Source organism: Rhizophagus irregularis, chromosome 1 (genome assembly GCF_026210795.1).
Source record: "Rhizophagus irregularis chromosome 1, complete sequence".
Classification (NCBI taxonomy): domain Eukaryota; kingdom Fungi; phylum Glomeromycota; class Glomeromycetes; order Glomerales; family Glomeraceae; genus Rhizophagus; species Rhizophagus irregularis.
In genome coordinates this window covers 7810330-7828746 of record NC_089429.1, presented here as the reverse complement: position 1 = coordinate 7828746, position 18417 = coordinate 7810330, and the positions used below count along the sequence as shown (strand labels likewise).

The window sequence follows — 18417 nt, the reverse complement described above, 5'->3', positions numbered from 1 at the left end:
GCCCCAAAAAAAAATCTAATTTGGAAACATTGTCCTCAACATAACGTAAGGTAAAGTTCCTTCGGACAAACTAATTATTCTAAATGTATATATTGATTGTTGTTACTACGATTACTAGGTAGGGATAAAAAATATATTTATCAATCGAAATTCACATGAATCTTAAATTCATTTAAAAAATCAGGAAAATTAAGGTAATGCAGGCCGGTATTTTTCCCTTTTTTTGATTTTTGACAATAAGTTTAAATTACGAGGATCATTTACGGTATATAGAAATAATAAAAATAAAGTTCAAAACAAAAAAAAAATTAATCTTGTATCATTATTATAAAAAATATCTATTTTTAGTTTTTTTTTTAAGAAAAAATCAAATTTTTTTCTCATGCATAAGTGTCATGAGAATTTTGATCAAAAATAACATTTATTATAGCAACTTTTGTTTAAATGAATTCTTTTTTTAACGACGATCTCTTAATTTAAATTTTTTTTTTTAAAAAAAAAATATTAACATAAATATAAAATAGTCAATATGAACAAATTTAGATAAATTATTTCTTTTTCCTAGAATAAAATTGTTTGGTATTGGTTTTTTTTAGAAAAAATTGTCGTAAAATTTAATTTTAACGTTTAATTTTTGGTGCGTCATCGCACAGATCTACATACTGTATACTGTACATATGTCAGCTATGAATGAAAACGCATATAGATTAGACATTTATCATCATCATCATTTCAAGGGTTCGATATGCACACCTCAATAATAGTTTATTTGGTAATTAGATTGTACGTTCTCTAATTAATTAAAATTAAAAATGGTATTTAATCCATTACCATTTGGCGTTATGTTTAGAGAAAAAAAATACATGCAAAAGTAAAACATTTCCTTCTTTAATTTTCTTACGCGCTTTTTTGCGTATATTTTCCCCCCATTTCCGCTATTTACATTTATAATGTCGGACTTAACGGATTTGTCTAAATTTATGAATATGTTCAAAGTTTAACAAAGAAATTCAGCTTCGTGATGCGTAAATTGCGACATTTTCCGTGTCGTCTTAAAATTGTTTCACTTATCTCATCGATGATGATGAATTAAGTGAAAGTGTGAACATTTGTTATATATAATATTAAACGTTTATAAGCACAGAGAAATATTATATGCGTTCTATATAACGATAGTATAGCAGGTATAAATCAGTTTATATCCGGGATGTTTTGTATGAAAAATTAGCTTTATATCAGAATCAAATTTTCAACGACATATTTGATGAGTATATTATCAAGATTATTTAACAAGTAGGCGTTAAATAACAAATTATAAAAAAAAGCCGTATGAATATTTTTTAAAATGTTTACATAGCGGTTCAACTTAGCAGTTCAACTTGCGGATTGCTTCGGTATGACCAGAGATAACACATCAAGTATGATGTTCATTCTCAATAACTGCAAGGGGCAAGATATTCCAATTAATAACAATAAGTTATATGATTCAAATTAAAATATTATATATTTTATTTAAGATAGTAAATATTTTATATTTCTAAGATAAAATTTTTAATTATAGAATTTGTAAGTAATTTATTTATAAGATGTTTTTTTAATTCTAAGATGTTTTTTATCCTAAGATGGTTTTTTTTTAATTTTAAGATGTTTTTTATTCTAAGATGATTTTTTTTTATTTCTAAGATTTTTTATTCTAAGGTTTCTAAGATGTTTTTTTATAAGTTATAATCCTAAAGTATTACCTACTGGGATGAATTATTATTAGGAGTTAATGATTCACCACTCAATAATTTGCGAGATTTTTCATTTAAGGATTTCGCACCGGGGTCAATGGGACTTAAACCATACCCGTGTTTCGCACTGGGGTCAATGGACTTAAACCATATAATAAATTGTATGAAAATAATATTTAAATTTATTATAATTTTAGTGATATCGTGATGATACGTATCTAGTGAATGATTTAGCGAGTTCATTACATATAAATTATTTCTATTCCACATTCTTCAACGAAAAAAATAAATAATATTTGATCAAATGGATGGTGGGTCATTTCGACATAAAAGCTAACATTAACGGTAGCGTTTTTTTAAAACTTAGGTCGGTCATTCACGTTGTTTTCAAACGGCATACCTCTACACTAATTTAGCATCTAAATTTTTAACCTTCCCTTTTTTAATCCAAACCTTTCCGCTTTTAAACAACAACCGTCGTTACAGAGACCTTCATTGATTGGTGAAATGGCCACGTACTATTTTGAGTTTCAAATTTATATTATATCTCCTATTCAAAGGTATGCTCCGCTTTTTTTTAAAAAAAATAATTATACGATTATATATCCTTTCTATGTACCTTCGAGACGCTGTTAGTAGTAATTTTTAAATAATACGCGCGATAGAAGAAATAAAATCAACATTATACCGTACAGTACATTTTAAACACAAGTAAAAAAATATTATGTATATTAATCGATTTATTATTTTAGTAAAAAAAAGTGGTCGATTCATTATTTTATTAACGAGTGGTCGATTTATGAGTAATAAAAAAAACGAATTTATAATTAAAAAAAAAACGAGAAATTGATAAAATCAAAAAAAAACATCGAAAGATAATTTTAAAAGAGTTTCGGTTTTTCGAATATAAAAATAAGAGTGGTAAAATTACGAAAAAAGAAAAGAAAAAAAAAGACACACGTGAAAGAATTTAATAAATTAACGAAAAGCAAAATTAATAAAAAAAAAATTAATCCGTGTTTTTAAAACATTAACTGAAGTAATGATAATAATCATTATGATTCATTAACTAATGTAATAATAATCAATATGATTTGAAATAATTTTTTAGCATGAGAGAAATCAGAAATTACTTTATCTCAAAAAAAAAAAAAGTCGTATTTTAACCTCTTAAAACCATTTTTGATGTCGCAAAAAAAATATGGCGAATTTCAAAATCTTAATTATTTTAAACCTTAATCGGCGGAGGCCGGGATCCACCACCGAGGAAAGTGGGGCACATGGCAAAATAGCTAAACAATGGCTGTGCCCCAATTACCTTGACGGTTCCATAGATTATTTACGATAAAAACGAGATAATCATGAACAGATAAATACGCGAGTTGTAATACACAATAAATAATACGTGTGGTTTATCAGGTTAAAGGAATTTGATGATTTAAGGGTGATGAATTTGATGATTTAAACATGACGATAATATTTGTAGTGGAAAAATATATACAAATATAAAAATCGGTTTAATTGTTTGTAATTACAAATATATATCGACATGAGGGGAAGGAAAGTCATGAATCATTATTATATTTAACCAATAATTTATTTGGTTTTTTTTTTGTATTTTGGAATTTGGGAAATTAATGCATCTTTTTATAACAATTCTTTCCTACGAATGCTTAATATAATTTTAATATACAATATATAACCCCATTTATAATATACGCTTTTCCTAAAAGATTTCATTTTTTGGGGGTAAAATAAAAATAAAAAATTTTTTTTTAAAAAAAAACTTGATACCTACAACTTCATATCACGCCAAATATCCAAATTTAAATTGTGGTTCACAAAAAAAAAGTTAAATTTTTTTTTTTTTGATTTTTGTTTTTAAGGATATAATTTTTTTGGTTTAGCAGAATTTTATTTTTTTTCAAATGAAAAGATTAAATCTCAATTATTTGTAAATAAAAAGTAAATAATTAACGTGATCTTTACTTGGAGTTTCTCCGATATCGAATAAAAGATTTGAATAAAAAAGTAATTGATTTACAAATACGTAAAATACATGGTAACATTTAGAGTTTAAAAAGGTATACTTTAAACTAATTTGGATATTCCTTTCCGCAAGCCATAATTAATATTCTGAATTTTTTGATTGATAAAAAAAATGTTAACCAAAATTATTCAACGCATGTAGTTCTTGGTATTTCTATTCTACGAAAAAAAAAAATTAAAGTTTGATATAATTATAAGAAAATTCTATTCGTTTTATCTTAATGATCTTTAAAAAAAAAAAATTATGCATATTCAAATTGAATGAATATAATTTTGGCCTATATCCTGATCTCGGTGGGAAAAAAATTTTGAAAGGTATTATTATTAATGTATTATTAATAATGTGTTTTATAATAATAATTATAGAATTGTAGAATTGTAGACTACTTTCATAAGATTTCTTTTTTAAAAGAATCAGGTTCTACTTCAATTTGGGTTAAACTTCTCAATTTGGGTATGGTAAAAAAAAAAAAATTGATGAAAATCAAATGGTTAGACATCTCTCGTTTATGATTAAAATTTTTTGTTTTTAAAAAAATCCCCACGTTTCTTTAATACAATTATTAAGTATTGTAATACTTTGTTGAAATTTTAATAATAAATGAAGACGATCTAACAACACGAGTGCACGTGCTAATTTGATAATCTGTCAATAATCCATCGCGATTTTTTTAAACGTAATTTTGTAGTTGTCGCTTTTTTTAACATTTAATTGGTTTCCTAACAAGCGCAAATTTAAGTTTTTAATGATTAATAACAGAATTATGCAAGGTTTTCACGTTTTTCAAACGTTTTTCATTTTTTTTCGTGACTAAAACTAACTGAAACAATCTCTAATTATGAATAGTTAAAAAAGACACTGTACAATTTGTACAATTGGTTCAGCTGCTGGGCAAACAACTTAAATAACAAATTATTCTTCAAACGGATTAAAGATAAAGTCCAACTGAAAAAAAATTCGGATTGGATCAAAGGAATATCAAATGGATTACAAAATATTCAGTTTCATCACCTACAGACTAAAGACAATACCTCTTTGTGAACAAGAAGACAGTACTTATATATAGTAAAATGCAACGAGAAGTATTGGACTAAATGCTTACAAATAGGCATTTAGCTTACCCTTTTCTTCCTTGCATCATCGGGAGAAAAAATTACTATCTCCCTCCCGAACTCTGCGAAATATCTCGCATTTATTTTTCATATTATTTAGACTAAACGTCTACAATAGGCATTTAGCTCACTTAACTTTCATGATTCAAATTCGATTGTTATTCATTCAATCTCCACAAAAAAATCAAGGAACTCCTACGACTTCTGATGACGTTGACGTTTATAAAGGTTGTATTAGCTGCGACGCTGGTACGTTATTTAAATGTCATGATTATTTGTTTTCAGTTTGTAAAAACTTTAAAAGAAAAATATTAATTCGTAAATTAAATTTTTAGATTCATTTTTATATTACAATTCTTTTTTCTTATATAAGTTATACGTTATTCCCTACGATCACGAAACAGCAACAGATGAACGTTCTGGAAGAGATATTTTGCGTTGATATTTTTCGTTATTTAAATAGATTTAAATATGTAAATTTTATAGTTGAAATATGTACACATATTAATCGATTTGGATTTGGTTTATTCTATCTTAAACACGAACGAGTACAAATTTTTTTTTTTTGTAACAATTTAAAAATTGTAAAGTTTGTAAAAGTTGATTTTATTTAAATAAAACTTTTGATTAAATGAAAAGATAAAACTTAAAGTTCAAATAAAATTTGAATAATTTATTTATTTGTTTGTTTGTTTTATTTCAAAATCCGACAATTTTTCAATTATCTTGCTCTCTAAAAATCTGATATTTTTTTTCTATTAATTTGATTCCTCACTAAAAAAATATATATCATCACATATTACTCGATTTTTTTTTCGATTAATTTGATTACCCGTTCCAAAAAATCTAAAAAATATACATCATCGCATGCTATTGTGGAGAAATTACTGCTTTATCTAAAGAACTGCTTTATCTAAAGAATTAAGATATCCAATTTTCTTTGATTTCCTAGAACCAATATTGTTTCTAAACCAGATCTCGTATTCATGGAAAGTCAAAATAAAATTCTAAAAAACGCATTTGTTGCGTGATTATTTTCTTGATTCACTCAACAGAATAAAAATCTCATTTCATCGATAAAAACAACAGCCAATATGGATTTTTCATGTAGCAACAAATGTACCTAAATCCTGATGGAAATTGCAATCCAGATTCATCCTGATGGTAAAATCAAGGTTTCACCATCTTGAAACTTTTAACCTCAAATCATGGAAATTATTCGACTTAGTAAACAGGAAATAACTAGAGGGTTTGTCGGAAGGGCAATTAAAATTCCAAAATACCCATATATTTGTTGCGTGATAGAAAGGGTCACTCAAAATATAGTTGATCACTACTTTGTAATGTAATCAGTATGTCGAAAAATTTAACTATGATTTTTGCATTGAGGTTTGGACCACTCCTCCTGCTCCAGAAACTACACATGTTGACACAACGTCTCACCAGCCGGTTTCCGTTGAGCTTACTCCCCCGGATACCTCCTCGCTAAACGCGACTATTCACGCACCGCCACTTTAGAAGTTGTGTTTTCTTGATTCTCTCAACAGAATAAACATCTCATTCCATCTAAAAACTAATTAGATTTCACCATCATTGGAATGGATAAGAAACTTAACCTCAAATCATGGAAATTATTCGACTTAGCAAACAGGAAATAACCAGAGAGTTTGTCGGAAGGGCAACTCCAAAATACCCATGTATTTGTTGCGTGATAGAAAGGGTCACTCAAAATATAGTTGATCACTACTTTGTAATGTAATCAGTATGTCGAAAAATTTACCTATGATTTTTGCATTGAGGTTTGGACCACTCCTCCTGATCCAGAAACTGCACATGTTGACACAACGTCTCACCAGCCGGTTTCCATTGAGCTTACTCCTCCGGATACCTCCTCGCTAAACGCGACTATTCACGCACCGCCACTTTAGAAGTTGTGTTTTCTTGATTCTTTCAACAGAATTAGAATCTAACAAGTGTAAAATATAAACACTCATTCCGCTGACAAAATAACAGCCAAAGTTAGGTTATGTCGTGTAGCAGCAAATGACCAAAATCTGATGGAAAAATGTAATCTAGATTCAAGGATTCAAGTATTGATAATTATTTTGACCTCATATCGACGGAAATATGATCTTTTGATCTTCCATCACCAGCGGGTAGAGCACCAGCACCAGGAGGAGCGCCATCACCATCCAGTAACTATTATAGAATCTGTTTATAATGCATTTACTGGTTGCTTCGAATTCAGCCATTTACAATTTCAGTCATAATTAACAATTGATTTATATCTGCATCATATATGCGTTCGCATTCGTGCATTCTCTAAATTATTTTCATCTTTGGGAAAGGAGATGCAACTTTAAAATACCGAAATAGCGTTTACAGTTGCAGAGTGCAAGATCTTGTAATTAGGAAGAGTGAACCTTTTACGATCATCAGTTGATAGAACATCAATGGCTTCGTAAGCATTATCTCCGAACCCTAATGAGTTATCTTATACTTAGTGACACACATAATGATCTTAATAAATGTTCAATAATTAATTTTCTGATAAATGAAGGAGTGTGATTTAAATGAAGATAAACTAAATTACAACTTAAAATGTATCCATGAGCTGTATTAGTTGTTCTTTCAAGACATCAAATCTGGAGGAGAATGGGTTGGCTGTAATGTACCAAGATGTAACTTAACCCAAAATTAAACAAAATACACTTTGAAAAAATCAGTGAAATTATTGTCACTTTTTATGGCCAGTATTTGGTTTTCTGAAACAATTACGTTCGTAACGACTCCATTCCTGTTCTCTTTAGTACGAGAGTAGTATTCGCCACTTCTCAATAATATTTGTTGTTGATAAGAAAAGCCATATTCTGAGATTATACATTGAGGTATTATCTCCTAAATTAATACTAAATCTAATGAGGGAGTGATACTAATCAAAAGACGAGAAAGTTGATTTTCTTTGCGAACTGCTTGCATTGCCTTAACATTAACAATTATAGTAGTGATACTATGCATATTTTCATATGTTGAATCTGTCCAGCATTCACCATATCATGAATTTCTCAAATGTTAAAAAGATTTCCCTATATATGTAACCTTGTTGACACGAAATCACAGATTATATTTGAACATCAAGACATCATATCAAGACGTAGGATTGATTTTCTTCGGTATACATATTTCACATCTGTGAGATGATGTTTTGGTCAAACCTCTATTCAGTACCTAGTCGTTGCGATGCAAAAAGAATGCATTGAATAAGGTGCTCCCACATTAAGAATCTCTTTGGACTGAATGTGAAATCGGAAGATCCATTAAAAAAAGGAAATCCATAGATCTAAATTATCAATCATTTAACGAAACTCCCAATACAGGACATTGATCGGAATGTGTAAAATATCTAAAAAAAAAAGCACAATACAATTAAAAATCAGAAAAAGAGTAATGATAAAACGTTTTTCATTAAATAAAAATATTACAGGATTAATTTATAACTTAAGAGCAAAGTGGTTAAGAAACTGTCACAGGAGCCCGCCACGCCACGCAGGAGCCAGTCGAACAGGAGCCCAGTCGAGCAGGAACCGGCGCAGGAACCGGTCGAGCGCTTCAAATTTACCTTCAATTTACCTTTGTGAAATATATTCATTAAAATTCAAATAAAAATAACAAAATATTAAGTTTAAGACTGCTTCAAAATTTACCTCTACAAACTGTTTTTAAAAAAGATAAAAGAAATCCATAGTAGGATTACCTAAAATATAAAAAAATGAAAGAAATTCATGAAAAACGGCAAAAATAAATTAGTGAAAATTCTGAATATTAACTTAAATTGTCCCTACCACTCCCTCGAAGAAATAAAGAGCCGCGAGGAAAATGGTAATACTTCAATATTCATTATCATTTGTTGTAATTATTTATTCGCCTAATCAGTATTTATCTTGTTACATTCAGACCTCTATAATTGCACTCTCCATAATTGCACTATGTATACGCTCTCTAAATGCACCCTCTGGTTCGGTCCCAAGCTTATATGATCTCTAACTATTTTACCTCTATAAATGCACACCCTCTCTAAATGCACTATTTTGAAAATTATGCATATTGTCCCAAAGAGGTGTTGTATCTATATCGACTTGACTAACCATAAAAGCTTCCATTAATTTTTAAAGCCATTCTTTAAGAACTTTTCATAGTAATTCTAAAAAGAATGAGGTGTGATCAAAGTAATATGACAATATCTTTGGAAATTACGCAATTTGCTGAGACTCAGAAGTTAAGAACTGAGATTAAAGATATTTATGCTATTAAGGTTGTTATCGATCGTAAAGATTGGAAACATAATATTTGAAAACTTTGACAAGAAAAAGCGGTTAAATATACAATCCGTTGATTTGTTCTGGAAGAAAAAAAATTTCGAGTCGAAAACTCGGCGACGATCGTTGTGTGAACCAATAATAAAATTGACCGGTTAAATTATACTCCGAGAGTCTCAATAATGGTAATAAAGCAAAAATGATTGGTTGCACGTGATCGCAATTCAATGCAGGTGACAAACTGGAATATGCAGAACAGAGAAAGACCCTTCAAGAGTTTGTTGGAAGAAATGCAAACAATGTTAATGTTTACATTGGAAATTATAAGGCTCAAAATGCATATCTCGTAGTTGATCCCGAATAATACATGACGGAGAGAAGGATTATTTCTTGTGATCTGGATGGAAAAAGAAGAAATCTCTATCATTAGTGGCATCAGAGTAGGATCGATGTGTGTATAACACCGTGTAATACAATAATAAATGGTCAATTGTAATATAAAAAATTTTTTTTTTTATTGAACGTTATAAAATTTTTAACCATGAACTTTGATAATATATAAAATATTATTATTATTTATGAAGATGATCTTATTGCAGAAGTATCTAAAATATCTATGTGAATATCTACAACACATAACTAGAGAATTCTCACCCAATATGGAAGTTACTGAAATATTGACAGACTGTTAAGGCAATTCACTGACGTGAAGTATACAAATTAATAAACGCAGAAAATAATTTCATCTTTAACATTTGATACAAATAAATGTCATGTTACCTTTTCATATGACACTAAGTTTCTGAATGCAATTGTCGTTGAATCTCGTCATTAAACAAATTTAGTATTTGTTCATAAAACACGTCAATTCTCAATCTGCCGGACTTAAATAATATTTTGCGTATAACATCTAAGGATGCCTAAAAGACCGCGGTCCTACGGTCTTACCCTTAAAAAGACGGACCGGTAGGACTGCTCCTGTATCGCATACAATAAGAACCATCTATAGAAAATAAAAATGTTCATCATATGTAATACAAATCACATGTTAGATTGGCGCTATCCTGCAGTGTAATACCAAAATAGGTCAATAATTAAGAGAGCTCTGTCAAAAATTTGAGATTGGAACTGATATTCAATCATGATGAAAATAGTAGTAGATTAATTGCATATATGCATATTTATTTATTTTTCTGCCGAAATTTTAATATTACATATTAATCATATTAATAAGATTTTGTTTTTTTTGCGATTCACAAAAAAAAATATATTCTAATAAAAAACAGGTGATGGAGAAGGCGGATCCTCAAGCTGTTCACGCTTCATTGGATTTATAGTACGCGCCTTTTTGCGAGTAGGTTTTTTTGGAGATTGCTTAATAGGCCGAATATAAGTTTTCAATGCTGAAGTTTTAGAGGATAAAATTGAATTGCGGCTGTGTGATTTCTTTAACTTCTCAAGTACGTCAACAGTTTCATTTAAACCTTTCTGTGCAAAAAAAGATCAGAAATGAGATGCTTCATTATAAGAAAAACCAAAAATAATAAACTTACTCCGAAATTCCATAATATCGGTAGCGCATGCATAAGTTCGTAGTGATCCTCCCAACTGATTGGGAACCGGAAAGTACCGAGGAGAAACATACGATAAACTTTCTTAGCAGGAATGTCCATTCCCCAAATTTGCACATCTTGTCCTAGTAAATGTGGACACTTGGTTTAATAATTATTGAAAAGTTAAAACTCAAAAGTTCACACTTCGCTTTACTTACCATGTGTATGAAGAAACCATACACGAAGTTGTCTCATAACCTTATAATCGCCACATGGAAGCATCGTTGCAATGTTATTGAGAAGGTCTCGCATACCCCAGCATCCACGAACGTGGTCTTTCAGATATCGAGGAAAATCATCGGTGTTATACCCACCGGACATCTCTATCATCCCAAATTCAAACGGTCTATTACCAGTAGACTCAAAAACTCCATCAATTTTAAGACCTAATGGTTTATTGTCCTCAGGCTTAATGTTACGTCGAATCAAGCGCTGATTTGCGCTTGCTTGAAGATAGAATTCTCCTCTATTTTGAGAGAAAGCAATATATTTCAATTATTAAAGTGAAAAACATTTGACATGAAATTCTGAAACATACGGAATATAAACATATTTATTATAAATGTTTGAGACGTATTGTAAAATGGGATGCAATAGAAGTGATCCCAAAATAGATTCTTGTTCACAAGGACAGTGGAACGCGTTCGTAGGATTGAAAACTACATCCGCACTTAATATTAAAAATAAATTAATGATCAGAACAATAACAAAATTAAATGACATCGTTATACAAAATACTTACAACCATCGAAGTACATTTACAACAAATACCATTTGTTTATTTTTTGCATCGAATTTTGCGTTGTTAATACATTCCGAGTATTCCGCAAGGGAGTTCTGCAATTAGTTAATAATAGAATTAAATATACAATAGTACATTATCAAGAGTTTTATTAAATACTTACTGTTTCTAATAAATCGTTAAATAGTTTCTTCGCGTCTGGTCCTAGTGAATCCTTGGGAAATTCAACGCTTTCTTGTAAATATTCCCAGTCGTCGCTCCCAATCCACTCTGGCTGTTGAATCTTCGTTCCAAGTCGTATAATCCCCATATAAGATGGACTATGTGCAAATGAATATAAGTTAGATTGAAAAGCAGAGGGAAAAGAAATAATGATCTAAAACTTACTGGGATTTATGTAAAGAAGAATGGCCACTTATTACGTCAACTACCGATTTGCCAGAAGGCAATATCCAAGTTTCCATTGGGCTATCTTCAGTGGGGTATACTGAAGTAGAGATTCTATTCTTTGATTTAAATTCGGTAGTAGCGATGCTTGGTCCAACTTCAGACCCGAAAAACTCAACATCCAGGTCATCCTTGTACTCATTATCATTAATGTTGGAATATATTTCTGATTCATCGCCTGAATTTACAATTTCTATAGTTTCTACGAGAGGAGCTACACTGCTATCTTTGGAATATTTTCCTTTCTTTACATCAACTCCTACATTGAAAGTTTCGTTATATACAAATAAGTAATTACTTAATACATTATTTAATGAATATAGAGTGTGAATGTATTACCAGTACCATTGTGATTTTCTTTGTTTTCCTTGTATGTATTTATTATCTCTTCCCATAGGATTCTTAACTTTTTATATAACCGTCTATTTTCAGCATCTACCTGTTGTAAAGAAGAGACTCGTTAGTAGTGCATTAGGGCGCCTGAATTGAGGACTTGGGATGGGTACCAAGTTGTCAAACCCAGTAATTCTCCTAAAGTCAATCGCAATCAACCCGGAGTTGCCTTAACTTATTATATTTCACATTTAATTCCTCCTCCAGAATTAAAAAATCTTTATTAACGACAAATTTAGGGCGCCTGAATTGAGGACTTGGGATGGATACCAAGTTGTCAAACCCAGTAATTCTCCTAAAGTCAATCGCAATCAACCCGGAGTTACCCACAAACTGCGAAATATAAAACGCACCTTATTTTTTAAATAAATATAGCTTTCTTTATCAAAAATTTGTTCCGCTTCTTTTAGAAACTTAGTTTTCCACATAATGTTAAGATTGTCCCACGTATTTGGGAATGATATCGATTCAACAATAACCTTACGGTTGCGTAGTAGAAAGCCATAATACGATAAATACGATAATTTTTCTTGTCCTTTAAGATAGTTATGGAGTTCTAAAACCAAATAAAGAATTTTAACTCCTGAAAGTGGTGAGAATACATAGGAAGAATATGAAACAAATGAGACTTACTATCTTGATCACTGTTCATTTTTAAAAAATTCTCTGTTTAAAACGTCGACTTTAAGTTTGATAAAAAATAATAAAAAAAACTGTCGAAGCTTTCTTTCTTAATCATGACTAATAAAATAAACTCTTGTGGCTTAATATGACGAAATACAGCAGAGCAAAGTAAAAAAGCCATTTTGAAAGTCAGAAAAGTTGTTGAGAGGACTGATCAGTCTGATCACTGATACGATAAGTACGTCATTAGAAATCTGACATTTGCCAGCCAATGAAATTGATAGATCATGTGATTAATCACGACCTCGATAATCGATATATCAGATATTGTTTTCATAATATACTGCCCCAAATGAGTGCTACGGATAGGAGTATGGTCGGGTCAGGGTGATGAGTAGAGTTTGCACTATATGTGACAGTTTACAGAAGTGACAAATAACACGACGGGCCAAACACGTGATTTGGAGTGGGCCGAGATGCTATACATCACCATACCTACTTATGTAGGTGGTCCGGGGGTGGCCCTAATTCACCCTAAAGTGAGGTGAAGGTGTCCCTTTGTTGTCTGACAACTTTTTATATCGTTATATAGATAAACTTGTACTCCCAGCTTTTTGGTAAACACAAAAATCCCCATGATTTTGGATCGAAACATCCTTCCCATTTTTTTTGGATTAACGTACTCCCCTTATTTTTGAATAAACGGAATTACATTGGCCACCTGTCACAAATACCTTCCAACGGGTATTAACTTGTCTTTGAATCCAGAGTATGTAATGAGGGTGCAGTAAAATATTAAGCACTTAAAGAGAATTTATATAGGTGTCACTGTATTAAGTAATTGAAAGTTTTTCGTGATACTTGTGTCACTGTGTCATCATATAAAAGATTTTCGGGTGAATTTTTTTTATGATAATACCATAATTTGTAGTTGGCATTTTTTTCCAAACACTGATACAATCTTGTAAAATAAAACATAGCAAGTTCTTCCTTCAAATCTGTTTCTGGTTTCCCTACCCTGATTTATTAATAACAGAATTATAATTATAAAAACGAAACAAACCTTCTAATAAACCTGGCATTGTAACCCGACCAAAAAAAAAAAAGAATTTGGATGATAACGATAAAAAGGTATCCAGATGCTCTTGTCTATATTCAAAAGAAAAATGTCATTCATCGAGATTTGCCAGAAAAAATATTAATGTACTTGATGATAAGATAAAGATTTCGGATTTTGGATTGGCGATTCATACAAGCAAGAGACGTATAAGTGTATAATATTCTGTGGTACGCTTAATTACTTGGCAATCGTATAGGAGAAGGACGGACGAGTATTATTCCTAATAAAGTTCGGCTGCTGTCATTACCCCTATAAAAGTTGAAGAAAGTGACTCTCCTGATATCATAGTAGGCCTGGTCTTATTTGAATAGATCTGGTCCAACGACTCCGGAGGTGGAGAAATGTGTTTACTTATAAAACTTTAAGTTTTCTCGCCAAACGCCACGAGATCTTATTATATTACAGCTTTAATATTGTGCTCGGGCAAGTTTGAACCCATTCTAATGAGGATCAGCTGTTAAAGTTCCGTTAGGACTGGTTAGAACTTCTTCCAAGACTTAATATAAAATCCTCTAAATCAAAAGCTCTTATTACGAAACTTTCTGATGCAATTACTGCAGTCGCTTCACCCGCTTCATCTAATACCGCACAATTGTGGACAGAAAAAAATATCGCCAAAACCTTGGTTATTTCGTGGTAAAGTGAAAGATGTGGAAAGATGGCTTAGCGAATGAGATAATGATTCAAATTTAAGAGAAAAGATCAGGCATTATTAATTGCTGGTTCTACCAGAATTGTTACAAATACAAGGGTATAACTTAATGCTAGTGGTACTCGAACAAAAAAATTTGAGCCCTAACAACAAAAAATACGCTAGTTACTAGTTTTTACAACCAATTAAGCTTCAAGTACAAATGAGGTAAACATACAGTATATTTTATGGACGAATTCAATGGTATGCCTGCTGGTTTTGAGATTGTCTAAACAGAGGTAATAATAGGAGGAACGAAAGAAGGATGAACTAGTTAGGAAATGAGTACGATGATTACTTCGAGGATGATTGTAAAGAGAGAAGGAGATGACATGATCCAAGAGAAGATGTTAAGGTGATAAGGATATCGATAAACTAATTAATTTGATCAAGAAACGATAATACCCATTGTTTCCATCTGCAATGTTATCAATGCTCAAAACCCAAGCGTCAAAGCTTTATATTCATGAAATGAACCTCGATTGAACAAGTCAGATCAAAAATTATGACAATTTCAACAAGGGAGAATTTACGAATTTAATCAACGGATCCGTTAGAAAATCTGAAGTCTATCAAAACGTTATATAAAAAGATTTGCATCTCTTAATCTCTAGTGTCTTTTTCAAAGCTGCTATTGCAATATCTTACGGAGATATAGATGATGAAAATTCATGCTATGGTCCTAATAGGATGTGATCTATTTCTTGATCATGTGATGTGGAAAGAAATGAAACTAACGAAGTTGCGGATCATGTGTGTTTGGTGTGTAACGAAAATTTTTATTTGATGCATTGTTTCCTTTATTATTTTATGAAGTTAAGGAAGGTATACGAGTTGATGAGTAGAGCGTATAATAGAAGAGTGTGTAGTATTTATATCTTGGCTTGGAAGGAACGTTAAATTCTTTTTGATGAAGTTGAGATCAAGAGTGTTTGGTGTGTAATAATAATAATTGGTGAATGTGTAGGTATAAGTAACTTTTACCAAAAATACAACAACAATTACGTTCTTCGATATTAGCTGCATTTTTACAGCGCACGAATTGATAACGTTAATATACCTTCTCTTATCAATCACCGCGCATGTAACATGCCCCTTTTTTAATTTTCGTCTTCGTTCTCACTTTTGTTTTTTTCTTTATTTTAGGTTATGGTTTGGGTTGAAATTGCTCATATGATCAGGGTAAGTTTAAACCTTTATTTTTTTTTATTTAGGATTTTTGCTTTTGTTCTCACCTTCGATTCTATTATAGGTTACGGTTTAGCAATTTATGATCGAAGTATGTTCAACCTTTGTTTTTGATTAAATTTTTGTCTTTTTTCTTACTTTCGTCCTTATTTTATTTTAGGTTATAGTTTAAGTTATGTTCAACCTTCATCTTTTTTTTTTTTAGATTTTGTCTTCGTTCTCACTTCCGTTCTTACTTTACTTTAGGTTACGTTCAGTTTAAGCGACTTTACTATTAGGATGTGTTCAATTCATCTATCCGTGTTTGATGTTTATCTGTAACCTTCTTTTTGTTTTTATTTAATTTTTAGTTTTGTTTTCACTTTTTTACATTTATTTCAAACTACGCTTTGTTTGAAGTAGTTCATAATTGAAGTGTTCAATCCTCTGTATTTTTTCTTTTTTATAGTTTTTGTCTTCTTTTTCTCAATGTTTCTTTTACTTTCCTTTTATTTTTTCGTCTTTGCTTTTACGCTGTGGGATTTCAATATGAATTTTCAGATTAGGAACATTGGAACGAAAATTTTCAAACAATTATTGGTACTTTTGTTGTAATGTGATGTGATTTGATTCTTTGAATGAAGAATGATATTCATTTATTGAATGTGTTGTAAAATTTTTATCAATTTAAATTAAAATATTTAATTTATTAATAAAAAACTCAATTAACTGGGGGTTTGTCCTTTTTTTTTGTACATATCTCCATGCGGCTTTAACTTTCCTTTTTGTCCAATAATCTGCTGATAGCTTTAGAAGTGCATCAAGTTCTTCATCGCTGGGATTTGGATTTAAGATAAGGTGTCAAAATACACTTTTCTTCATCAGTTATTACATGCCGTGATTTCTTAAATCTTGTGGTAGTCCTGCCTCAGATTGAGGAGGATATTTTTTAGATGTACGTTCAGCAATTTTTATATTTTTTGTTTTGGTTGCAACTAGCCCTTCTTCCTTTTGTATTAATGGGATCAATTTTCAATACTTCTTGCCTATAAATTTGCACAAGTCTTTCTTCTCCTTTGCTATAACATGAAAAAAGTTTAGCATAACCATTCTCTGTCAATTCCTTGCAATTTTGAAATAAAGGAAGACTTGTTGGATTTGGTAAATCAAATGCAGTTAATAAAGAATTAACAAGACCCCAAAATAATTCATATCTTCCATCAACTACTCGATCACCTATAAATTCTCCAAAAAGTAAATCCATCCTTTTCCTTTCTGTCAATATTATAAACTTTATGTATTTGACACTAGAAGTTTCCAATGCTTCATCAAATGCATAAAAATACTCTTCATGAGTTGGATTAATTGATGATGCAAATTCTAAAAGTTTATGAAGTTTGGGATATTTTGCTAATAATGCAAGATAATTTACAATTGATTTCATATAATTTACTTTTCCAGCTTTCAGAAAAAAAAGATTGTTATTAACTATAATTCAGCTTAAAGTTTTAATGTTAAATATTGGTCAATTCAAGCCTGAATGGTAGTCAAATAATTTGGGACTATTGGCACCTGAACTACATCAAAATTATCGATCTCAATTTTGCATTGATGCAGATCAGACCACCATTAACATATTTTTGGAGGGTAATATCGGGAAAGGAGTTTTTTATTAGCGTTTCTATTAATTAAAAATAGAATCTAAAAGTTTAGCTTTTTCAGTGTTAGTATATAAGTATTGGAATAATCACCATTCACCAAAAATACAAATGATTGGAATATAACTGTATAAGATGTAAACTTTCCTTAAAAAGATGAAATCAATAATGGGGTGTATTTCAGTGAACATGGGATAACATTCACTAAACATGTCAAAGAATCTTCATAGAAGGAAGAATGTTATATGCTTATTGGAAATCTAAAGACCATAGAGCAATAGACTCACTTTTTATAAATTCTATGCATAAAGAATGATAAAAATCCTAAATTGATTCAAGCTTTGCAATAAAGTATTCTTTTGTATAGGGTTTTTTTTAGAGACGTAAAAGTTCACAAAAAAATCAACGTGAAAATCAATACAATCAATACGAAAGAAATCAATATAAAAAAATTCATGCAAAAGTTTTTAAAAAATAACCCAACATAAAGGTTTTTCAGCCTTTTAAGTCAAGAAGTTCCTAACAATAAACTATTAACTATGATACAATAACCATGTATTCTGAGCGGAGTTAAAATGATCAAAATTCTAGAGTTTCGAATAGTGTCTCATCTGCTAAACTAAGTAGGTAGATTCAAACTTCGAATTTGACCTTTCTTCTTATTTTTATTAAGAAAATTTCTAAGTTTACACGGGGTGTTTGTACACAGGTCATATAAATATAATTTTTAATAGACTAATTTTTTGTTTTT

General features: G+C 30.4%; 4 protein-coding genes across 5 annotated transcripts; 1 reads left to right on the top strand and 3 right to left on the bottom strand.

The window, feature by feature from the left end:
• Positions 1-5035: 5035 nt before the first annotated feature.
• On the top strand, positions 5036-5337 carry OCT59_001555 (uncharacterized protein; the record flags this gene model as incomplete). The annotated part of the gene is made up of 2 exons (XM_066139664.1): positions 5036-5144; positions 5231-5337. The coding sequence occupies 2 exons, from the start codon at positions 5036-5038 to the stop codon at positions 5335-5337; spliced, it is 216 nt and encodes a 71-aa protein (XP_065989053.1).
• Positions 5338-8243: 2906 nt separating this feature from the next.
• Positions 8244-9055, bottom strand: OCT59_001554 (uncharacterized protein; the record flags this gene model as incomplete). The annotated part of the gene is made up of 4 exons (XM_066139662.1): positions 8244-8298; positions 8378-8525; positions 8600-8608; positions 8965-9055. 4 exons carry the CDS (start codon positions 9053-9055, stop codon positions 8244-8246), a joined length of 303 nt encoding a protein of 100 aa, XP_065989052.1.
• Positions 9056-10365: 1310 nt separating this feature from the next.
• On the bottom strand, positions 10366-13058 carry OCT59_001553 (uncharacterized protein; the record flags this gene model as incomplete). 2 transcript variants are annotated; one of them, XM_066139661.1, is made up of 10 exons in its annotated part: positions 10366-10695; positions 10765-10907; positions 10983-11290; positions 11363-11494; positions 11567-11661; positions 11730-11886; positions 11954-12272; positions 12359-12452; positions 12760-12962; positions 13040-13058. In XM_066139661.1, the coding sequence occupies 10 exons, from the start codon at positions 13056-13058 to the stop codon at positions 10690-10692; spliced, it is 1476 nt and encodes a 491-aa protein (XP_065989051.1). In that variant the 3' UTR covers positions 10366-10689. The 2 variants fall into 2 exon arrangements, with proteins under 2 accessions (XP_065989051.1, XP_025177239.2); XM_025317965.2 differs by having other exon boundaries at positions 10367-10699.
• Positions 13059-16969: 3911 nt separating this feature from the next.
• OCT59_001552 (uncharacterized protein) lies at positions 16970-17452 on the bottom strand (the record flags this gene model as incomplete). Its single annotated transcript, XM_025326219.1, has 1 exon — positions 16970-17452. The coding sequence occupies one exon, from the start codon at positions 17450-17452 to the stop codon at positions 16970-16972; it is 483 nt and encodes a 160-aa protein (XP_025177240.1).
• Between the last annotated feature and the right edge of the window lie 965 nt (positions 17453-18417).